This window comes from Schistocerca serialis, chromosome 1 (genome assembly GCF_023864345.2).
Source record: "Schistocerca serialis cubense isolate TAMUIC-IGC-003099 chromosome 1, iqSchSeri2.2, whole genome shotgun sequence".
In the NCBI taxonomy this organism is placed as follows: domain Eukaryota; kingdom Metazoa; phylum Arthropoda; class Insecta; order Orthoptera; family Acrididae; genus Schistocerca; species Schistocerca serialis.
This window is the reverse complement of record NC_064638.1, coordinates 261353652-261379343: the sequence shown is the minus strand read 5'-3', so window position 1 is coordinate 261379343 and position 25692 is coordinate 261353652. Positions and strand designations below refer to the sequence as shown.

At 39.8% G+C, this 25692-nt stretch overlaps 1 protein-coding gene across 3 annotated transcripts in view; it reads left to right on the top strand.

Annotated features, from left to right (window-relative positions):
• The window catches only part of LOC126467302 (zinc finger protein 16), a 154892-nt gene extending 129413 nt beyond the window's left edge, over window positions 1-25479 (top strand). For 2 of the 3 annotated variants that reach the window (XM_050096451.1, XM_050096452.1), the window contains exon 7: window positions 16445-19437. In XM_050096451.1, coding sequence (XP_049952408.1) covers window positions 16445-17473 — 1029 coding nt within the window. In that variant the 3' untranslated portion in view covers window positions 17474-19437. Of the gene's footprint in view, window positions 1-16444; window positions 19438-24924 lie in introns of those variants that run through there. The other variant, XM_050096453.1, reaches the window with a different exon arrangement.
• Window positions 25480-25692: the final 213 nt, after the last annotated feature.

The window sequence follows — 25692 nt, the reverse complement described above, 5'->3', positions numbered from 1 at the left end:
ACCACCTACAGATTTGCTTAACAGCGAAATAGTAGTAATCCCAAAAAAAGGAAATGCTCTGGACTGTGAGAACTATAGAACTATCTCCTTACTATCCTACACTTCCAAAATAATGTTAAACATAATAAAAAATGGAATAAAAAAGAAAATTGAGGCAAACTTAGGAGAAGACCAATTTGGTTTCAGATCCGGAAAAGGAACTAGAGAGGCAGTACTAGCTCTGAAGATGGTATTAGAAAGACGAATTGGAGTTAATAGGAATACCTACTTGACCTTTATAGATTTACAAAAAAGCATTTAACATGGTCAATTGGAAATTTTTATTCCAGACAATGAAGGAAATAAATCTTGATTGGAGGGACAGAAGATTAATCTGGAACCTGTGTAAAAGGCAAGAAGCAGAGATAAAGTGAATGGTGTGAAGAAGAAAGCAAAAATAAGGAGGGGAGTAAGGCAAGGATGCCCATTATCACCATATTTGTTCAACTTATTTATTGAAAAAGCCATTGAAAAATTGAAAAGAATAACCAAAGGAATTAAGATTAATGGGGAACGAATACACTGTATCCTTTTTGCAGATGATATATTATTATTTGCAGACTCAGTAAAGGAAATGAAGTTTATGTTGCTAAAATTTGCCAAAATCCTAAGAGAATTTAATCCGAAAATAAATAAGAAGAAAACAAAAACTGTGGTAGTAGGTGGTGGTGGTTAGTGTTTTAACGTCCCGTCGACAACGAGGTCATTAGAGACGGAGCGCAAGCTCGGGTTAGGGAAGGATTGGGAAGGAAATCGGCCGTGCCCTTTCAAAGGAACCATCCCGGCATTTGCCTGAAACGATTTAGGGAAATCACGGAAAACCTACATCAGGATGACTGGAGACGGGATTGAACCGTCGTCCTCCCGAATGCGAGTCCAGTGTATGGTAGTAGGAAAGACAAAAGAAAATGCTAAAGTTAATATTAACTAGAAGATGACATCTAGAGCAGGTTGAGAACTTCTGTTATTTGGGGAGCACAGTCACTGACAACAATAAATGTACCACAGATATGAAGAGAAGAATAGCCTTGGCAAAACAAGCTTTCCAAAATAAAAGGAATTTACTAACAGACAATCATATAAGCCTAGAAAGTAGGAAAAAGTTTGGCAAAACTTTTGTCTGGAGTGTCTTAACATATGGATGTGAAGTGTGGACTCTGGGAAAAGCAGAGAAAAAGATACTGGAAGCAGTGGAAATATGGATATGGAGAACAATGACGAAAACAAGCTGGGTAGATAGAAAAAGTAATGAACAGGTCTTAAGAGAAGTGAAGGAGAACAGAATGTTGCTAAATTATATAGGAAGAAGAAAATCAAAAAAGATAGGGCACATAATGAGCATAACCAGTTCCTAAAGAATATATTTGAAGGAAAAGTTTTAGGGAAAAACCAAGGGGCAGGCCAAGAGCAACATATTTTAATAACATCAAAGAAGATATGGGGATAAAATCGTATGAAGAATTGAAGAGGATGACAATGGAGAGAGGGACGTGGCGAAATCGACAAGGCAGAGCCTGTAGTCTATGATAATTACTTTCATGTTTTAATTTTATGTACTGACACATTCCATGACCTTGGAGATTTGCTCCTCAATTTGGTCCTACGGAACTTGACATGGGTGGGGGGGGGGGGGGGGGGGGAATTGTTAAGGATTGTTAAGGAAATGAATTTCATTGTGTAGAAAAGTTGCTTAGAAATTCTAAATTATCAGTGATTAAGTGCCAGACTACAGTTCCAGAGAACCACAGGTTCAATCCTCTGTCAGTCACAGGATTTTATTTGTCACTTTTTACTTCTTTCGTTTCTTTGAGTGATTGGTTAAAATGAAAACTGCTTTTTACAACATGGTTGAGGATCATAATAATCTCTGTGTGCCCCTATAACTGTCTGGGTAAATGTTTTTGAAGGTCTGATTTGTTGGTGAAGAAAGATACAACTTATTATGTTGTTTAGACTTGTATTTACTATTTGCCCTGTAACACAACCTAAGACAAACTTTGCATTGACCATTGTCTTAAGTATAATGCTGATGGATTAGAAATCTGCATAATTGTCTGTGAGATATAGAGTTTTAGCCATAGAGAGGCAAAGAAGACTAATCAATATCGAAACAAAATTCAGTTGCTTATTGATGAAATGCAGAAGAGTTACACATTATAAGATGAAGACTATTATTATTATTGTTAGTATTATTTATCAATATTATGAAAAGGATAGTTGCTGAGTAGCAATTGTCCTTTTCATAATATTGTTACATTCCATCCTAGATTTTCCATTGATTTATTATTATTTATGGAAGATATATTCAGAAACATTTACATTCTTTACAGACGAATGGAAAAACTCAGGGAAGATCAGTTTGGATTCCGTAGAAATGTTGGAACACGAGAGGCAATACTGACCCTATGACTTATCTTAGAAGATACAGGGTGTTTCAAAAATGACTGGTATATTTGAAACGGCAATAAAAACTAAACGAGCAGCGATAGAAATACACCGTTTGTTGCAATATGCTTGGAACAACAGTACATTTTCAGGCGGACAAACTTTCGAAATTACAGTAGTTACAATTTTCAACAACAGATGGCGCTGTAAGTGATGTGAAAGATATAGAAGACAACGCAGTCTGTGGGTGCGCCATTCTGTACGTCATCTTTCTGCTGTAAGTGTGTGCTGTTCACAACGTGCAAGTGTGCTGTAGACAACATGGTTTATTCCTTAGAACAGAGGATTTTTCTGGTGTTGGAATTCCACCACCTAGAACACAGTGTTGTTGCAACAAGACGAAGTTTTCAACGGAGGTTTAATGTAACCAAAGGACCGAAAAGCGATACAATAAAGGATCTGTTTGAAAAATTTCAACGGACTGGGAACGTGACAGATGAACGTGCTGGAAAGGTAGGGCGACCACGTACGGCAACCACAGAGGGCAACGCGCAGCTAGTGCAGCAGGTGATCCAACAGCGGCCTCAGGTTTCCGTTCGCTGTGTTGTAGCTGCGGTCCAAATGACGCCAACGTCCACGTATCGTCTCATGCGCCAGAGTTTACACCTCTATCCATACAAAATTCAAACGCGGCAACCCCTCAGCGCCGCTACCATTGCTGCACGAGAGACATTCGCTAACGATATAGTGCACAGGATTGATGACGGCGATATGCATGTGGGCAGCATTTGGTTTACTGACGAAGCTTATTTTTACCTGGACGGCTTCGTCAATAAACAGAACTGGCACATATGGGGAACCGAAAAGCCCCATGTTGCAGTCCCATCGTCCCTGCATCCTCAAAAAGTACTGGTCTGGGCCGCCATTTCTTCCAAAGGAATCATTGGCCCATTTTTCAGATCCGAAACGATTACTGCATCACGCTATCTGGACATTCTTCGTGAATTTGTGGCGGTACAAACTGCCTTAGACGACACTGCGAACACCTCGTGGTTTATGCAGAATGGTGCCCGGCCACATCGCACGGCCGACGTCTTTAATTTCCTGAATGAATATTTCGATGTGTGATTGCTTTGGGCTATCCGAAACACACAGGAGGCAGCGTGGATTGGACTCCCTATTCGCCAGACATGAACCCCTGTGACTTCTTTCTGTGGGGACACTTGAAAGACCAGGTGTACCGCCAGAATCCAGAAACAATTGAACAGCTGAAGCAGTACATCTCATCTGCATGTGAAGCCATTCCAACAGACACGTTGCCAAAGGTTTCGGGTAATTTCATTCAGAGACTACGCCATATTATTGCTACGCATGGTGGATATGTGGAAAATATCGTACTATAGAGTTTCCCAGACCGCAGCGCCATCTGTTGTTGAAAATTGTAACTACTATAATTTTGAAAGTTTGTCTGCCTGAAAATGTACTGTTGTCCCAAGCATATTGCAACAAACGGTGTATTTCTATCGCTGCTCGTTTAGTTTTTATTGCCGTTTCAAATATACCGGCATTTTTGAAACACCCTGTAGATTAAGGAAAGGCAAACCTACATTTCTAGCATTTGTAGACGTAGAGAAAGCTTTTGACAATGTCAACTGGAATAACTCTCTTCCACATTCTGTCGGTGGCAGGGGTCAAATACAGGGAGTGAAAGACTATTTACAATTTTTACAGAAACCAGGTGGCAATTATAAGAGTTGAGGGGCTTTAAAGGGAAGCAGTGGTTGGGAAAGGAGTGAGAAAGGGCTGTAGCCTATCCCCAATGTTATTCGATCTCTATATTGAGCAAGCAGTAAAAGAAACAAAAGAAAAATTCGGAGTAGGAATTAAAATCCATGGAAAAGAAATAAAATCTACATCTACATCTACATTGATACTCCGCAAGCCACCCAACGGTGTGTGGCGGAGGGCACTTTACGTGCCAATGTCATTACCTCCCTTTCCTGTTCCAGTCGCGTATGGTTCGCGGGAAGAACGACTGTCTGAAAGCCTCCGTGCATGCTCGAATCTCTCTAATTTTACATTCGTGATCTCCTCGGGAGGTATAAGTAGGGGGAAGCAATATATTCGATACCTCATCCAGAAACGCACCCTCTCGAAACCTGGCGAGCAAGCTACACCGCGATGCAGAGCGCCTCTCTTGCAGAGTCTGCCACTTTGAGGTTTGCCGACGACATTGTAATTCTGTCAGACACAGCAAATGATCTGGAGGAGCAGTTGAACGGAATGGACAGAGTCTTGAAAGGAGGATATAAGATGAACATAAACAAAAGCAAAATGAGCATAATGGAATGTAGTCGAATTAAATCAGGTGATGCTGGGGGAATTAGATTAGGAAATGAGACACTTAAATTAGTAGATGAGTTTTGCTATTTAGAGAGCAAAATATCTGATGATGCTCAAAGTAGAGAGAATATAAAATGTAGACTGGCAATGACAAGACAAGGAAAGCGTTTCTGAAGAAGAGAAATTTGTTAACATTGATTATAGATTTAACTGTCAGGAAGTCTTTTCTGAAAGTATTTGTATGGATTATAGCCTTGTATGGAAGTGAAACATGGATGATAAACAGTGTAGACCAGAAGAGAATAGAAGCTTTCAAAATGTGGTGCTACAGAAGAATGCTGAAGATTAGATGGGTAGATCACATAACTAATGAGGAGGTACTGAATAGAATTGGAGAGAAGAGGACTTTGTGGCACAGTTTGACTAAAAGAAGGGATCGGTTGGTAGGAAACATTCTGAGGCGTCAAGGGACCATCAGTTTAGTATTGGAGGGCAGCGTGGAGGGTAAAAATCGTAGAGGGAGACCAAGGTGAATACACTAAACAGATTCAGAAGGATGTAAGTTGCAGTAGTTACTCGGAGATGAAGAAGCTATCACAGGATATAGTAGCATGGAGAGCTGCATCAAACCAGTCTCTGGACTGAAGACCACAACAACAACAACAACAACAACAACAATTTTTAGAAAATATATTGCTCTTGTTGGGGTTAAAACATACAAAAACTGGAAAGAACCAAGTTTTGTTAAAGGCAGCATTTCTAAATTTATTTGAGCAAAAGGGTGTAAGTCTGTTTAGAATACTTTAACCTTGAAATTTTTTCATTTGAGGTTATCATGCGTAAATTTAAAAAACCTTCAGGCAGTGGATGCGAGTGTCTTCCATTAACTTGTGGAAATTGGACTTATTTTTGTCTAACCATGCCAAGACCCCACTACCGTAATATTAGTATATATGCCCACTAGTTCCACAGATGATGAAGAGATTGAAAAAACAAAGTGTGATGAGGTAATAGAAGTTATTCAGTATGACAAGGTAATTAAAAATTTAATTCGATAATAGGGCAAGGAAGAGAAGGGAAAGTAGAAGGAAAACATGGACTGATTGTACCAATGCTAGTTGTATACATGGAATAGATGTGGAGATACTGGCATGTTACAGATAGATTACATAATGGTAAGATAGAGGTTTCATTACTGCAAAAAATTTTCAGGAGCAGATGTAGACTGTTCATAATTATTTATTTATGAACTGTAGATTAAAATTAAAGAAATCGCAGAAAGGTAGGAAATTAAGGAGGTGTTGACATGGATAAAAGAGCCATAGGTTACTGAGAATCGCAAGGGGGAGCATTTAGTGACAGCTGTTTTGAGTTGGTAGAAAGAAATATAAAAGAAAATGAAAGGGTTGCTTTGATAGAAGAAATACTGAAGGCAGTGGAGGAACAAATAAGCAAAAAGACAGAGCCCAGTAGAAACCTTCGTTTGAATAAAAATATATTTAATTTAACTGATGAAATGAGAAAATATAAAAAATGCAGGGAATGAATTGGGCGATAGACAATACAGACATAAAAAAAATGAGGTTAATGGAAAGAGGAAAATTGCAAATCAAAATTGGTAAGTGAGGGAATGCAGAGCCGCAGAAGCATTCATGACTGGGAACTGTGGATGCCATGGGTAGGGGGAAAAATAAACCTTTGGAGGAAAGAAAAGCAGTTGTATGAACATCTAAAGCTCAGATTGAAAGCCAGTGCTATGCAAAGAATGGAGGGATGAAATGTGGGAGGAGTATATAGAAGGTCTATATAAGGCAAAGAAACTTCAAAACAGTATTATGAAAAAGGAAGAGGAAATGGAAGAAGAGGAGATGGGGGAGGCGATATTGTGGGAAGAATTTGAAAGGATACTGAAAGAAATAATTTGAAACAAGGCAGCTGCAATAGATGAGATTCCCTCAGTATTATTAAAGTCTGTGCTGAACCATCCATAACAAAACTGTTTCATCTGGTATGTAGGATATACGAGACACTTTACACCCCCTCAGACTTCCAGAAGAATATAACATAATATAAGGTAGGAACTGGCAAGTGCGCCAGTTTAATAAATCATAGTCGCAAAATAATAACATGAATTATCTATAGAAGATTGGAGCAATTAATAGAAGCCAACCTATGAGAAGATTATTTGGTTCTGGAGAAAACATAAGAAGATGCAGTGTAATACTGACTTAGAAGTTACATTTAAAAAGGCAGACTTTCGTTTATGGAATTGATTTTAAAAAATTTTTGATAATGTTGACTGAAATACACTCTTTGAAATTCTTGAGTTATCATGGTTAAAATAAAGTGAGCAAATGAAAATCTACAACTTGTACAGTAACCAGACCGCAGTTAGAAAACTTGAGGGATGTGTAAGGAAGGCAGTAGTTGAGGAGGGAATAAAACATGATTTATCATGTAAATACATTTCTCAGGTTACCAGTTAACATTGCATTAAGTCCCACAGGATTTCATCAAAACAGTTGTTCAAGATCATATAGTGGTTACAGAAGTTATTGCTGCAAGATGTGACTGCTGATATTTTGATATTTGTGTGGTAGCATCCACATTTATTAGGTCCGCAGACAGGAATCTTGCATGCTTTGAAAAGCTCTTACAGTTGGATGAAAATAGCGCTTGTAGCAGCTCCTGCCAGGAGGCAAAGAGGGCCCTTTGGCACCTCCACATTGGACAATGCCTGTATTGCTAAGCATTGTTGTGGCTAAAAGCTGAATTAAAACTCTGTAATGTGCTTTGTGGGTCTGGTGCAGCACATTCCAGAGTTTTAATTTAACTTGCAGCCACAGCGATTTCCAGCAGCACAGACGTGGCCCACGTCATACATGTAGATGATCTCTCTTTGGCCCTCAGCAGGTGGCACTATGAGTAATATTTTCATGCAACATTAAAAGTTTTTCCACACGTGCTTGATTCATGCTCATGGCTTCAAAAAATTTGATGCTGCCACATAGTTATCACTTGTCGCATCTTGTAGCAGTAACCTCTTTGACTACCTGAAAATGTCGAACTGTTGCAGGACCCTCCATAATGTTATCTGGTGGCAAACAAAAGAATTGTATTTCCAATATGACATCTGAGAAAGCCTGAAAATCCAAAATGGGGTGTATCCTATCATCCCTGTTATTCAGTCTATACAGTGAGAAAACATTGAAGGAAACCTGGGAGAAATTTGGAAAAGGAAGAAATAACAACTCTAAGGTTTGCCGATGACTTTGCAAAGGAGTTGGACGAACAGCTGATGAAATGAATTGTGTTTTGAAAAGAGGTTGTTATATGAACAGATACATAGTTAAAATGAAGGTAAAGGAATGTAGTCTAGTTAAATTAGGTGATACTGATAGAAGAAATGGGGCACTAAAGGTAATAGAATGATTCTGATGTTTGGGTCAGCAGAATAACTGACCTTGGCCGAAGTAAAAATAACGTAAAATGCACTCTTTCAGTAACAACAACAAATTTGAAAAAGGGAAAATTTTTAGTATGTAATATAAGTGCAAATGTTTAGATGTATTTTCTGTAAGTGCTTGATGGGAATGTGGCCTGATATTGAAGTGAACGGCATACTATACTCATTACAGATAGAAAGAGAATATTTCTGAAAATGATGTCACAGAAAAGTTATGGAGATTAGATGGGTAGGTCAGATAACTAATGAAGAGGTACAGAATCAAATTGGGGTAAAAGGAATTGGTCATAGCTTGACCAGAAGGCATAGGTTGGTGATGTACATTCTGAGACAGCAAGAAATAGTTAATCATTTTAACTGATTCAACTGTGTGCTCTTGGTGAAGCACGGTTTGTTGTGTTAACTAAATGAAACACTTTTTTGGCCTCGTTCCACAAACTTTATTATTACTGTACGACCAGTGTTTTGGGTGATAAGCCCATTCCCTAGTATGCAAAAATGGGCTTATGTCTCGAAACGTAGGTAGCTAAGTAAAAATAAAGGTTCTGAAACTAGACTAAAAAGAAATTGTGTAATTAATACAAAATTGTTATTGAGGGAAATGTTGGAGTAATAAAAATTGTAGCAAGAGATCTGCCTTGATTGCAGTGGTTATTTAGAGATAAGGAGACTTGCTAAAGATAGAAGAGCTGAATCAAACCAGTTCTCAAGCTGAAGACCAAACAACAAGAAGTGAATTATCTTTTGCGGTAATTTGTAGTACTTTGATAGCTTCATACAAATAGCCACTACTGTTTGTGTTAAAGGTGTTGATCCATTGGTTAGTGGTTGAATAAAGGTGCTGTAATTGGACTAGAGTCCGCATCCTTAGGTGAGTGGTCAACGTTCCTGACAGCCATGTGCGGTTCAATTTCTGGTTGTCCAAGGACTTTTCCTTTATGGGAGGACTGGGCCAGTATCCACTCAGCCTGGTGATGCAAGTTGAGGACATTCTTGAATGAGAAGGCTCAAAAGTCCACAAACTTGACAGCAGTTGAGAAAATGATGGCTGATCCTACACCCATCTATACCACATGCAGATGATGCCATTGACTGAGGATGACACTGATCAGTTGGTCACTCAGGAGCCCATTTGAGACCAGATGGTGGAGCAGATTGGATTAGGCATATACATACAGCAAATTTCAGTCAAAGGATAATGGCTTATGATATAATTTGGAAGAAAAGAGGGGTAAAGGAGAGCAATAATTTGCTAATGGACTGTAAAACTAATGGAATTGTGAATGAAAACAAACATGGGTGGCTGATCCGTGATTAAGCACTTTTGAAATTTGCTACTGGCTCTTCATTCAAGGCACCAGCAGATTTACTAAGTGAAAAATTCCTTTTGAGTGCACGTGAGTTAATTTTGGTTTGATTAAGTTGTTATACTGAGTGTCAGTGCTAAGAGGAAATGGATACACCTTCACCACAGTGTAACCCAGTCAGTCACAACAATGTTGCTCATTTTTGTTTTATTCTGTGACAGCAGCACTCCAAATGGACTGAAAGCTGTACTTCTGAATATGATAATGGATGGGTGCAAATAGTATCATTTGTATTGATCTGTAACATAGTTTTTACAGTAAGGATCACGTATAGTGCAACAAAAATTGTCATTATTGAAGAAATGATACATTTGTTTTTCTTTAACTTCTTAAGGTTGCTTGGAGGTACGAGACAATATATTACACGACAGTTTATTTGCAATTCTCTTGTAATGTACAGTTATTTGCCAAAGAATGTCATTTTCTTTTACGTACAAAAATTGTTAGTAAACAGCAAAACACCTTACTTTTTGCAGGAAATCATAGATCTACTCAACAACTTGAAGTTTTCTTCACTACACTTCCATTCAAATTAATGAGTGTGGAATGTTGGAAATTGATGTGGAATGTAATTCCCTTTACCTACAGTATGTAATGTACCAAATAAGCCACCACAACTGTAACCGAAGGGAAAATAATGCAGACATGATAATAAAACTTCATAAGCAATAAAACTGTTTCCAACAAAGAAGAAAGCATGTCCATAATAGTAATTACATTTGCACCCTAAATGGCAAGACTCTTCAACGTATTCACTTTTTAAGCAAAAGTAACTGTATTTGGAAAAATATTCAAGTATTAGAAAGTCAAGTGAAATTTAAGAAAGTTCGAATTGTTGGAATCTCTACAAAATTGTTTTGTGTCGAGGAAAGTGCCTATCACTGTAAGAACACGCAACAGAAATATAAGCACCTTTGCTTGAAATATGTGTTCATATTCTCTTGCTTTCAGTGGAGTAATCTGCACTTATATATGTATTTTAAAGTATTCCTTAAAGAATAAGTTGTAGCTTATGGCACTGAATCAATGAGATTAAACTGTTTTCACTTCTATTTCATGACTATTCACATCTCTTGATAATTTACCAGTGGTTAGAATGCAAAACTCTAGTAACTATTTCATTAATTAAGTAGAAAATAATGAAAAATAAGCATTAATGTTATAAAATATCTGTATAAAAGTCATTCCCATATTTACGAGGAAAGCTCCCCATTGCACCCCCCTCAGATTTAGTGGTAAGGTGGCCTAATGGATTGCCTGTCAAAAACTGAACACAGATCAAGCATGAAAACAGGAAGAAGATATACTGAACTGTGAAAAAAGAAGCAAGATCAAAACCATGTGCGGTCAAAGTGCAAGACGTGCAGCATTGTGCGCATTTGACTAGCGATGGCATTGGGGTTGGTGTGGTCATGGTGTTGGACTGTGAAGGGGGAGATCCATGTTCAGATCTCCCTCATTCCCAATATTTTTTCCCCCCACAAAGTTATGACCAGTCCGTCCAGTCATTGATGTGTGTGTGTTCACTGTATCTAAATGTGTCCATGTCACGGTGTAAAGTTTGTTTACAACAGCATGGTGTAAGGAAGGGACCTCCAGACTTATGTACCTCCTACTTGTTGTACACAAGTACCACATGTTATCACTCTTGCAGTTCATTTTGGGAGGTTTGACTCCTGAATTCCTTTCTTGTTACGTAGTTCACATCTGCTTATTTTCTGTTTTCATTTCTGTGAGAGGTCTATGTGGCATCTTGCTTGACATCACTATTCATCTCATTTACTTGCTGCCATAATATATTCTTACTACATGACTCATTCACGTGAATGACCGGACGGAAAGTTCATAATTTTGGGTGGGGGGGGGGGGGGGGTGCACAAGGGAGATTTTAACTTGGATCTTCCACTTTGCAGTCCAACACCGTGACCACGCAACCACAACACCGTCATTCTTGTAATATGCTCAGTGTTGCACAACTTTAACTTGGACCATTTGCTGTCTCTGTTTCACTTCATGGACTAATTGCTTGCCCATTTTGACACTAAACTGATGGGGGTGCAATGGAGAGTTTCCCTTGTTAGTGCTGAACTTTGGGGTTGGGATAGAATTGTCACAGTGCATTCTTAGCAAGGTCCTAGTGCGTATGGTGTGCCTTGACATTGCTTTTAGTTCTAAGCGAAGTGTGAAATGTGTTTCATGTAGATAACTGTGATGAGTGCATTTATAGTAAAGTGTTAAAAATGAGTATGAAAAGGAAAGAAAAAACAGGACATCTCCCCCTCAGTCTTCGGCACATTGCTGAGAAGTTTGTGATTCAACCCAGGACACTGACACAGCATTTAGTGATTGTTAAATGCATGTCACCATCTCTAATCACTTGCCAGCTAGAGATAGGCAAAGGATATACCACTGGAGATTGAGCCATCTCCATCATTCAGCTTCACAGTAGTGCATTAGTGGCTACAACTGTGGAGAGGAGACATACAATATGTACCTGAAGCGTCTTATTCTTCTCATCCTCTTCCTGTAGGGACTATCATCTCCCACATATCCCATTTCTCCATTTTATTTTCCTTCTGGATCTTTATTGATTTGATTTGTATTCTTACTTGTTAATAGCTGTTTATTGTTGCAATTAGTATATCCCTCCAAAAAAATCTCTTCTGTATTCTCAAGAATGACACCATTTGATATTCAAGAGTTTCATCTGGAAGCAGACTAACCATTGTTTTACAGTTAACAGGTATTGCATACTATGTATAAACTTCCATTGAGTGAATAAACTTAAATGATTTTCAACGTGCAGAGTAACATTTCATTCCTTTATTTTAGATAAATTAAATAATTTTTATATTGTGGTTTTATGAATGTGCCATTCCAATCACAGTCCAATTGCTTCTTACATTTTTTCAAAACTCCATTGAGAAAATATGTGTAAATGAAGCAGCAGAAGTAAATTCTAAACGTGTAAGACAGAACTGCTGCTCAGTAGTTACTTTCAGGAGAACTGTAGGTATTACTGACAGACACGTATAAAAGTATGTAGACTATCTTAGCTTTTAGTTCCTTCCTCAGCAAAGACTGAGTGTTAAATTGGGGAAGATTAAAAAGAAAAGGCTTCCCTTCTGCAAGTAAATGACATAATTTGTTTTGCAGGAGGTTTTTTAGTCACTTCAGATTGTGTTTTATTTTATAGAGATTTTTTTGTGCATTATTCATAGATTGCACCTGTTAAGTGCTTGCTTCACAAACTTGGGTCAAGTAATTTAACATTTCTGGTCAAGAATAACGAATTATTTAGGAATAAAGAGAAGACTCACCGAAAGGCAGAAGCACTGAGTCATAGACAGATACACATACAAAAGGTACAGATCTTTCCTGTGCTAGCTTGCAGAATTAAATTCCTTTCTCAAGCTGAAGGAGAAAAAAAAAAAAAAAAAACAACACACACACACACACACACACACACACACACACACACACACACATCTGTCTCCCACATTGTGCTCATTTGATTGCCAGCTCTTTCCTGGCCCTAGCAAGTGTACTGGGATGGGGTGGTGGGGTGGGGTGTGGTGGGGTGAGGGATGGATGGAGGCAGGTGGAAGACAGGGAGGGGATTGGGGGGAAGCGTCTAGCACTCGTGGGAGAGTGGGGAGCCATCTTTGGGATAGCTAGGGATGCAGGTAGAGGGAGTAGGTGGCAGGCAGCTGACACTGATGCGATTTCACAGACCGAGATGGCAGCACACAACTAGCTGACACATATTAGTCGGGGGTAATGGGAAAGGGATGGTGTACTTGTGCGTGCATGCACCACACACACACACACACACACACACACACACACACACACACACACACACACACTATTGGGTGGCCAGTGGGGGGGAGGGGGGGCAGCGAGTTACCTTAGGTTTAAGCCAGGGAGGTTATGGGAGTGAAGGTTGTGCTGTAAGTATAGTTCCCATCTGCACAGCTGGTGGGGAGGATCCAGATGGCGAGGGTTGTGAAGAAGAAGCAGCCATTGAAATCTCGCATTTGTGCTCTGCTGCATGTTGTGCCACTGGGTGGTCCACCTTGTTTTTGGCAACAGTTTGGCAGTGGCCATTCATTGTTGTTGACAGATGGTTGGTTGTCATACCAATGTTAAACACTATGCAGTGGTTGCAGCAGAGCTGGTATATAACATGGATGCTTTCACAGGTGGCCCGGCATCTGACGGAGTAGGATAAGCCTGTGATGGGACTGGAGTAGGAGGTACTGGGTGGGTGAATAGGCAGGTCTTGCATCTTGGTCTTCCACAATTGTATGATACCTGTGGCAGGGTATTGTGGGTGGGAGTGATATAGGGATGGACTAGGATGTTGTGGAGGTTGGGTGGGCAGCGGAACATCACTTTGGGAGGGGATGGAAGTATCTTGGATAGGATGTCACTCATTTCAGGACATGATGATAGATAATCAAAGCCCTGATGAAGGATGTGGTTCAGTTGTTCCAGTCCCGGGTGGTATTGGGTGACAAGAGAGGCACTTCTTTGTAGTTGGTTCTTGGCATGGACATGAGGATTAGGCATGTGTGGGGGATATGGTAAGAGAGGTATGTTTGTGTGTTAGAACTGGCGGGTGTTGCCTGTCTGTGAAGGCCTTTGTGAGGCCTTGAGCATACTGCACGAGAGGGTTCTCATCACTGCAGATGCATCTGTCATTGGTAGCCAGGGTGTATGGGAGAGATTTTTTGGTGCGAAAGAGGTAGCAGCTGTCAAAGTGCAGGTACTGTTGGTGGGTTTTATGTGGACTGAGGTGTAGATGGACCCATCTGAGAGGAGATCGACATCCAGGAAGGTGACACGATGGCTTGAGGAGGACCAGGTGAAGTGGATGGGAGGGAAGGTTTGAGATTGTGGAGGAATGAGGATAAGATGTCCTGGACTTGGGTACAGATTATAAAGATGTCATCAATAAACCAGAACCAGACAAGGGGTTTTGGGAAGCTAGGAATTTTTTCTCTAGGTAGCCCATGATGAAGTTGGCATAAGAGGGTGCCATGTTGGGGCCCATGGCTGTGCCACAAATTTGGTTGTATACCTTCCCTTCAAATGTGAAGTAGTTACGGGTTAGGATGTAATTGGTTAGATATACAAAGAATGAAGTGGTGGGTTTGGAATCTGCAGAGCGTTAGGAGAGGTAGTGTTCAGCCATGGCAAGACCATGGGTATGAGGGATGTTGGTCTATAAGGAGGTTGCATCTACAATGACGAGTAGGGTCACGGGAGGTAAAGGTTTGGGGATGGTGGAGAGCCGCACCCCATACCACCCGGGACTGGAACGACTGAACCACGTCCTTTGTCAGGGCTTTGATTATCTATCATCATGCCCTGAAATGAGGGACATCCTACCCAAGATACTTCCATCCCCTCCCAAAGTCATGTTCCGCCACCCACACAACCTCCACAACATGGTAGTCCACCCTATACGAATGCCACCCCCAATCCCTTGCCACAGGGGTCATACTCTCGTGGAAGACCCAGATGCAGGACCTAATCTATCTACCTACCTAGCACCTCTTACTCCAGTCCTGTCATAGGCTTAGCATTCCCCATTAGAGGCCAGGCCACCTGTGAAAGTAGCCTTGTTGTATACCAGCTCTGCTGCAACCACTGCATAGTATTTAACATTGGTATGACAACCAACCAGCTGTCACCAGAATGAATGGCCTGTCAAACTGTTGCCAAAAACAAGGCAGACCACCTAATGGCACAACATGCAAGTTTTCAGTGGCTGCACCATCTAGATCCTCCCTACCACCACCAGCTTTTCTGAGTTGCGCAGATGGGAACTATCCTTACAACACATCCTTTGCTCCCGTAACGTTCCTGGTCCAAACATAAGGTAACTTGCTGTCCCCCACAACTGCCCACCCAATAGTGTGTGTGTGTGGAGGGGCAGGTTGGGGGGGGGGGGGGGGGATAGCGTGTACACCATCCCTTTCCCATTATCCCCGTCCAGTACGTGTCAGCTAGTTGTGTGCTGCCATCTCACACCGTAGTTTGCGAAATCATGTGCTCAGCCGTCTACCACCTGCCCCCTCTACCTGCACCCCTAACTAGCCCACAGATTGGTCCCCACTCCCTGACAAGTCGCTAGATGCTCAACCCCTTCCCTGCCTCTCTCTATCCCTCACCCCTCAACAACCCCTCCCCCCCCCCCACCCCACCCTACCCTACCCTGCACCCCAATTGACTCCAGTATACTCACCACGGGCCAGGAAAGACCTGGATGAAGGGAGACAGGTGTGTGTGTGTGTGTGTGTGTGTGTGTGTGTGTGTGTGTGTGTGTGTGTGTGTGCGCGCGCGCGCGTCCATGTGCGTGCACACATGGGCGTGTTTGTGCGTATGCTTGTTTGTGCATGTTTGTGCGTATGTGTGCATGCTTCTCCTTCAGCTTGAGAAAGGAATTTCATTCTGAAAGCTAGCACAGCAAAGCTCTGTACCTTTTGTTTGTGAACCTGTCGTGACACAGCATTTCTGCCTTTCAATGAGTCGTCTCATTATTCCTAAATAATTTGTAATTTAACATTCCATCCCTGTATCTTCCTTCCAGTTACAATTATTCTGATTTTACATTAGTGGGAGGTAAAAGTGGAGTCATATTAAGCCTTCTTTCACCGTGTTATAAAACTCAAACTCCATAACTGTAACACGTTTGTTTAGATGATCATTTTCTGCAGCAGCTGTTTTATAACAGGCATTATTTGGTTGTCCTTTCCAAATTATACTTGTTATAACTCAATTACTGTTTATTTTCAAATTGCATATATTAATTTTAAAACATGTTTGCTTCTAGGTTGTTCTTCGTGAACACATCCGATCTCATCACTCTGGTCCTGAAATGATGCCCAGCTCAAGCAGTGGGCCTCATTATGTTTGCAAAGTGTGTGCTGCATCCTTTGATTGTTCGGAAGATTTATGTGCACATTTAATAAAACATAGTGATGAAAACACTGCAAAACACCGTTTACCAAAACTTGGTCCAAGAAAGTACAAACGAAGACGTAAGTTTAGTGTCCATGAGTTCAATTTATTTTCATTTGGAAGTGATAGAATGGATTCTGTAGACAAAAGTGAAGATGATTCTGATGATGTGAAACATAAAATTATTAAACGCAAGTATAAAATTAAACCAAAATCTGGTTCTGGTACAACAGCATCTGATCTAGGGACTCATACTGCGAATAATCTTCAGTCAGTTGCTGATAATCTAGATTCCGTTGTCCAGAATTTCAATTCAATTGTTACCAGTGATATGAAGAGTGACACCAGTAAAAGATTAAGTAAGTCCAAAGGTAAATGCAGTGGAGTGAATAGTACAAAAACTGATAGTGCAAATGCAAAATCTGGAATTTCTAGCTCAGTCTCTGGAGGTTTTCTGAAGAGTACACGACCTGCGGGTGAAGCCCGGCCGCGACCACGAACTAAGAATGTGAATCTCAGCACACTGGCAGCCCTTAAAGCTGTCAGTTTGAAGGCAGCTGGTGACTCTGCTATGAGCAAAACTCCAGAGTCCATGAAAGGGAGACCAAGGACAAAAAATGTTAGTTATCACAATGTGAAAATGGCAAAGTTAGAAGTAGCTAGGTTTCCAAATGCAACGAAGGCTGATGCCAGTTGTGAAAAAGTTGTTAGAAACAATTTGAAAACTACGAATGATATAAAAGAACCAAAGCAGTCAATTTTTGAACTTGTCTCAAATGCGGGTATGTTGTCAGATAGTGATGAAGATGGAGATATGAAAGTTGAATATACATGTGAGATGTGCAGTGAAACATTTACAAAAAGATCTGAACTTCTGGTTCATGTACCAATTCATATATGAAATAGATTGTTACAGTCTCTAAAGAGGATAAGCAATATGAATATTTAACTGAAATACTTTTATTAATTGAAAGTACTGTTCTTGTTTTTATAAAACATACATATTGTTACTTGTCTGCCTTCTCTATTAGTTCTTGCTCTGTTGACTGTAGATTAGTGATTTAATTATAAACAAAGACACATAAGACAGTAAAGTAATTTCAGGGAAGCTGAATGAAACTATTTTTGCAAGACAAAAAAACTTCGTTCTTAAGCTTGTTGCGTGTGAAATTGTATATTTTGATGCAGTTTTATTTTTTATCAGTGACAAATTGTGTGTATTTTGCAAAGTATTAGTGTAAAAATGGACTTCTATTTTGTTTTAGAGTTTATTTATGTCCTTGACAAAATATAGAAAGCAAGATTGTATTTGTGCACAAATCTGCATAGTGGGTTTCACTTATACAACATTTTGGAAAAAATATTTAATGTCTGAGATTTATGAACCGGAATACATATTTTTATGTAGTAAAAATGCTAATTTATTACAGTTGAAATGATTAAGTGCAACCATTTGCATTAAATCAATACATGTCATATATTTGGAGTGTTTTATCTTGTTTATTGAATAGGAATGATTATGTTCCTAAAAGTGAACTGATGCTATAAATGTTATATTATGCTTACACAGAGCTAAAATTCCCTTTTGTTAATTATTTCTTATATTTCAACAGTACTGAAGTAAAACTTCTCAAAGCACTTTTTGAGTACCATAGATGATTGTGGATGAATGTTCATCATAGGACTCTACAATTTGGTCTGCAACACATACATGTAACATAAATATTTATTAACCTTTTTAACATTGTACTGAGCTTTTAGAAATAGGATGAGTCCAAAAATACAGGAAAAATAGTATATCTTGCAATCCCCATTGCACTACAGATCAGTAATGTGGATGGGAGTAATGGAAGACTGATGAACTGCTAACTGTGCTTACCTCAGAGAAAGAAAATGTATTTTTCTTTATAGCCCTGCCATTGATATGGTTGCTTCTCTTAAACTGTTGGGACCATTATCCAGTGCAAATCGGAGAAGCACACTATAAAATATATTTCGAAGATTGCTACTATAATGAGTAAAATAAGCCCTGACAGTAGTCGGAGATTATTATATAAGACATTCAGTTCTAGATTACTCTGTTGTTGAGGAAAACAATGGTTTGATGCCCATTAAAGTAGCATTGCAGACTATTGAGAAGAAATGCGTTGAATGATACAGTCTAATTGATGGTCTGAAAAATTATGAAGTAGGGTCATAAAGAAAGAAATGCAAATAGCTTGATTAAACTGACAGACAAAAAATGTATAAAGTAAGCTGTTATAAAATAATTAATTTCTTTGTATGGTCAGAATTGGACCACCTAAGCATGTCACTTTAAGATATAAACAAACTGGTCAGAATGACAGTGTATTAAAAATAAAGACAAAACTGCTTCACCTTTCAGGCATGAAACTTGTCATGCATCCTTCCCCGCATCTGGAAAATGATTTATATATAATTCCATATAGAAAGCTGAGACAACCATGAATACTTTCCCGTGAATTCTATAAGAAATTAAGAGTCAGCATGAGTTATTCTGCTTTTGTTGCTGTCACAGAGTATGGAAAAATTTGAGATTCTAGTTGTACCCTTTTCACTCCATTTACCACATCTGATCTTTAGAGATTCTAGTTGTACCCTTTTCACTCCATTTACCACATCTGATCTTTAGATATAACTTCCTTAGTAAGTTTAGCTGCAGTCCGTTCTTCAGAATATGTCGGCTTAGGTGCAACAGGGAACAAAGTGCAAAATATGATTGGGCATTCCACAACTCCCACTGCCACGACATCCCCACCCTCCACATTGTAAGCATTTCAGTTTTGTGGGATTTTTAATTGACTTTGTAACCAAGAGCTATGTAGTTTATTTTTAACCATTGATATGTTGAGGTGTATAAATTACAGAGGAAAGTAGTGTGACAAGTACATTGCAAATGAATTGTTGTTTCTGTTCATTGTTTCTTCCTGGTTTCTTTCCTCATTACATTTTCCCCCTCTGTGTAAGATTATGTTTCATTTAAACTATAAACACATCTAATAAAATTTGTGACAACATTTTGTGAAAGAAGAGAGATAATTAATTGAAAACAAAGTACAAAATGTTTATAAAGGTTCTCTTTTTGAGAAGGTAATCTTGAAAATAGTGAATATCTCGCTTTGAAAAACAGTATAAATTCAATAAAATTTATTCAAGTCTTATGGGCCAACTGAAATAATTTTGTTCCATAGTGTCTGCACAAATCGAAACACTCTTATCATAATGGTGAACAACTATTTATTTTATATAAAGGGTTACAGGGTGTTTCAGCTAAACTGTTTACCTTGAATACTTCGAGAATCATCTAAGGTATCATAATTCAATGTAAACCCAGATTAATTGTAAGAATATCCTCACTAAATGATGTGTGGTGTCTTGTCAGAACCATTTTAATTATAAAGATATCAAATCAACATCACTTTCTCAAATGGAGTTGTAGTAACTTCTGCTGCTAACATAATACACTCCTGGAAATTGAAATAAGAACACCGTGAATTCATTGTCCCAGGAAGGGGAAACTTTATTGACACATTCCTGGGGTCAGATACATCACATGATCACACTGACAGAACCACAGGCACATAGACACAGGCAACAGAGCATGCACAATGTCGGCACTAGTACAGTGTATATCCACCTTTCGCAGCAATGTAGGCTGCTATTCTCCCATGGAGACGATCGTAGAGATGCTGGATGTAGTCCTGTGGAACGGCTTGCCATGCCATTTCCACCTGGCGCATCAGTTGGACCAGCGTTCGTGCTGGACGTGCAGACCGCGTGAGACGACGCTTCATCCAGTCCCAAACATGCTCAATGGGGGACAGATCCGGAGATCTTGCTGGCCAGGGTAGTTGACTTACACCTTCTAGAGCACGTTGGGTGGCACGGGATACATGCGGACGTGCATTGTCCTGTTGGAACAGCAAGTTCCCTTGCCGGTCTAGGAATGGTAGAACGATGGGTTCGATGACGGTTTGGATGTACCGTGCACTATTCAGTGTCCCCTTGACGATCACCAGTGGTGTACGGCCAGTGTAGGAGATCGCTCCCCACACCATGATGCCGGGTGTTGGCCCTGTGTGCCTCGGTCGTATGCAGTCCTGATTGTGGCGCTCACCTGCATGGCGCCAAACACGCATACGACCATCATTGGCACCAAGGCAGAAGCGACTCTCATCGCTGAAGACGACACGTCTCCATTCGTCCCTCCATTCACGCCTGTCGCGACACCACTGGAGGCGGGCTGCACGATGTTGGGGCGTGAGCGGAAGACTGCCTAACGGTGTGCGGGACCGTAGCCCAGCTTCATGGAGACGGTTGCGAATGGTCCTCGCCGATACCCCAGGAGCAACAGTGTCCCTAATTTGCTGGGAAGTGGCGGTGCGGTCCCCTACGGCACTGCGTAGGATCCTGCGGTCTTGGCGTGCATCCGTGCGTCGCTGCGGTCCGGTCCCAGGTCGACGGGCACATGCACCTTCCGCCGACCACTGGCGACAACATCGATGTACTGTGGAGACCTCACGCCCCACGCGTTGAGCAATTCGGCGGTACGTCCACCCGGCCTCCCGCATGCCCACTATACGCCCTCGCTCAAAGTCCGTCAACTGCACATACGGTTCACGTCCACGCTGTCGCGGCATGCTACCAGTGTTAAAGACTGCGATGGAGCTCCGTATGCCACGGCAAACTGGCTGACACTGACGGCGGTGGTGCACAAATGCTGCGCAGCTAGCGCCATTCGACGGCCAACACCGCGGTTCCTGCTGTGTCCGCTGTGCCGTGCGTGTGATCATTGCTTGTACAGCCCTCTCGCAGTGTCCGGAGCAAGTATGGTGGGTCTGACACACCGGTGTCAATGTGTTCTTTTTTCCATTTCCAGGAGTGTATATCTCAGAGATACAATTTCAATCGTGTTACACTCTTCCAAATCTGATAAGCAGTTTTGGAGAAGTTACAGTTCAAAGAATGAGGTTTTATTACTTTCAAACATCAAAGTTTGATTGGTACGTTATGCTGAAGTTCATATTTTCATACTATAATACGGAAATACACCAGTCAGATAAGGAAGAAATGGAGTGTTGCACCACTGTGATGCTGGAATACAGGGGCACAAATGAAAGGTAGCTCTCGGTGTAATTCATGTGTATCACGTGTAGGTTGCACAAAAAAAGCTCTTTCACACGTCATGAGAAATTGGAGTAGATATTGTACTCTTTGAGAAAAAATACAGAAGGAACCAGATGAGAATGCATAAGTTGTACATAAAACACATCTTGTTATACTCTCTTAAATCAGATGGGCAATTCTGAAAAAAATTATGTTAAGAACTTGAGATTTATCTATTGTGAATATCAAATAGTGTCCAGCAGTAGTGACAATCAAGTGAACCTGCAAAATTTTTTTTATTAGAGTGACACTGAAATGTTATGCAAAGGGTGAGGGGCAAGTGTGCAAAAAATGGAATGAATGAAAGACATTAAGGCTGCTAATGCTCATAAACCACTGTTAAGCATTAGATAAAGTGCAAATGCCTCTTTGATAAGTCAGTTCAACATTGTTCACATTTTGCATGCAAACTAATTCCATATGTCTCACATTACTTCACCAGCAGATTATCCAACAGAACTGCAGAACACACATGGATTTTTGTTGCTTGGTTCTGTTACAACATTAGGATAATACATTAAATCCTCAAAGAAATCTGTACTGATGTAGCAGTCTTAACAAGTAATAGAAAGGTGAATGTAAGAAATAATGCATTATTGGGCTGCTGAGAATCTGCTCTCGCTAAGAAAGATTGAACACATAGGTAATGGAGTCTGAATGCTCGTTGAAGGATTATTTTGATATTGTGTTCCTAACGTCATGGAAGAAACCATATTGAGGCACATGCACACACAATTTCTTGCTGAAGTGCTACTGGGTCTTTAAGGAAGCTCCACCTGAAGTGCATAGCTGTATGTAGTACTAGCACAATGGGTTCCCAGCTTATGACTCACTTGTAAATGTGAAAATGTCCTTACCTGTGGCTACAAAAGTGCCCATCCTGCTCCTTCATGGTCACTGGACAGGATGTGAAGTGATTATCATTTGGCTTACATTGTTTGCCTGACTAGACACCAGTGGACTTTTTCTATGGTGTAAACTCGAAGATGAAGTTGATTTACAATTTCTGAGGACCTAAGAAGTTTTGAAATTGCTTATTTGCAGTGTGCAACATTTCCTAAAGAATCTCTTTGGTAAGTCAAAAAGTCCTTGCACCAGCAACTGGAAACTTAATATTTCAGTGGATAGCTATTATACAACAATCATACTACTTGAATTTCCTGTATTATAAATTTATTCAATTTGAGATATTCACCTTTTCTTTCTGGCAGAACAAAAGCAGGCTGTTACCATAATTAACTGGTGAATCATCCTTATAAGCCGCATCCTGTTTCTTCCAGTTGTGCCACTCCAACTACATACAGTCTGGTGTGATTAGTATTAGTTTTAAAGTAATCCAGTGTTTTAATTGGAATTTTGTAATTAGACTTTCTTAACTTTATCAATTTAGAGAGGCCCATCAGATGGAAGTGGCAGTTTTGACAAATTTCAGCAATTGGTTTGATGTTCAAAACAGATAAATCTTATGTTCAAAATTATGTATTTTCTTCTAAACTATATATTGGATTTCAAAGAATGAAAGAGGATTAAATTTGCCTAATGTACTAACAGCAGAAATGACTTCTTTTTTAATTCTGTTACATATTTTCAAGAAGTGAAAGAAACAGAATGGGTATTCACATTATTCAGCTGCTGGATATAGGTACATCAAACTGAATGGGGAGTAGAATAATTGGGTGCAGTGGTAGTGAATGGTCCACATATTCAATCCAGCTGAAATGGTCTGTTTGTAGGCACTACATTTGATAATCTTTACAATTTGAATATCCATTCCTTGTAAGTGAGGAAAGACTTTCAGTCACTGTGGGTGAATTGTGCAGGGTACATACAGTACTATCAGATGTACTTCCTTTTCTGGTTGTGGCAACTTGTTCCATCCAAGTGTAGGTTAGTAATACCACTGGGATGTATAATATGACCTTGCCTAAGAAAAAAGAAGATTAAAAAAAACATTGAAATGATATAAGATCCAAGTTTCTCATGATCAGGCTGAAATAGAACTCTCTTTTTTATGTTTCATTATCTCAGTCTGTTTATAAATACAACCATCTTGAGTGAGATGGTGTGATAGGTAGGACATTAGACTCATCTTTGGAAATAGTGAGTTCTTCTCTCCGTCCAGCCAACATAAATTTATATTTTATGTGATTTCCCAAACATAGATAGTTCCTTCAAGAAACCAGCATCCACTGTCCTTCAGTAGAGCTGTCCATCTGACCTAGTGCTCTCTAATTGCCATGTCCTATTGAAAAACTGTGCAACCATTTAGATTGCAACTGCTTGAATTACATACTAAAACCACATGGAGATGGCCCTGAGAAATACAACAAGGTAGCTGAATCGCTATCTAGCAGGAATGGAAATTGTGTAGCATCTTACATTTTTTTGTTATTTAGGTTGTACCAGTTATGCTTGGGTGCGGTGAAAATGACTGTTGCTGTGGCAAATATGGAATTTTTCCTCTCCACCATTCCTGCATCCTTCCTCAACATCACATTTTCTGTGTAGCTCTCAGTCTGCAGAAATTGGAAGATTGTGGCCAAACAATCTATTTGCTTTCATACCTACTCACAAACCATTGTAATTTAAAAATACTGTGGTGACGTAGAAGCTGCAGTTTCGTTGTTTAACATGAGCAAAATGTACTGGTGGCAACTGAGTGAGCCACATGAGATGTTGCCACATACACCATGTCTGTCATGGTAACCAGTGTGTAGTCATGTCACTTGGACAGCTGTTACGGTATGAGTATCACTGTGTTAAGAATGTGTTAACTGTCAAGGACCAAATAAAATCTTCTTGTTGGCAACTATAGAAGAAAGGGAAACATGAAGATTATGAGAACTGACATGTCCTTCCCATTTGTGGTTGACTTTTGTATGTTCTGACTGTCAATGCGTAGTGCTGGTAGTGTTAGCCAGCTCTATAACTCAAGAGTAAATTGAAACAGGAAAGCTCGAAGATAAACATGTAAGGTCATAATGTGAAAGAGGTGCAGGCATGGTTAGGTGGTGCATGGTGAATGTGACTTGCTTGACATGAGCTATAGGTACTACATGTGGCAGTACTTCTGTATGGATCTAAATACTGGTTAGTAATATAGATAAACTGCAAATCATATTACAGCAGGATATGACATGACTATAAGCTAGCATTATTTTTCAGAACGGATTCCTTCATTCAGCAAAGAGGAAAGGTTTGGAGGAAACAGGAATTTACAACAGTTGGCAAGAAAGTCATCCAGGAGCCCAAATCAAGAGAGAGGCTGCAGAAAAGAATAAGAAGAAAAACAACAACTATTCAGAAAGCCATAGTTGTAGAAGCTAGTGTTCAAGTGTCTCTCTCTCTCTCTCTCTCTCTCTCTCTCTCTCTCTATGTTCTATGTGTGTGTGTGTGTGTGTGTGTGTGTGTGTGTGTGTGTGTGCTTGTGCTTTATTGGATAGACTATGAAAGTTGAAGTTGCAAACAATACATTATTGCACTTGTTTGATTGCTCCCAAATATTAAACCAGGTTTTGTAAGATGTTTGTTCTCATTTGTCAGCTGAGAGACCTTTATTAAAAAGTCTTGTTGTGGGTCCTTGGGTGCTTCTGTAAGCTGCATGTTAGCATAATTAGTTCTGTTATGCATGTGCTGTGATACAGTTTACAGAGGAATGCAAAACACAGTTGCTCTGTACCTGTTTGTTTAAGATGCCTTTCGGGAAATGTGTTATAGTAACATGGTGTCTGCCTCCTTGTCAATAGTTGATAAATTAAACATAAATTTCATTGGTACAGGAAACTATGCAGAATTCTCAGAAGCTGCTGTTCCAGAACAATTATGTCAGTTGCAGGTATTGAGCACAAACAGATAGTAGTTTAAATCAATTATTAAATCTTTGAAGTTTGAATACCTGACTCTGATGTAATATCAAGTAATTTATGAAGAGTG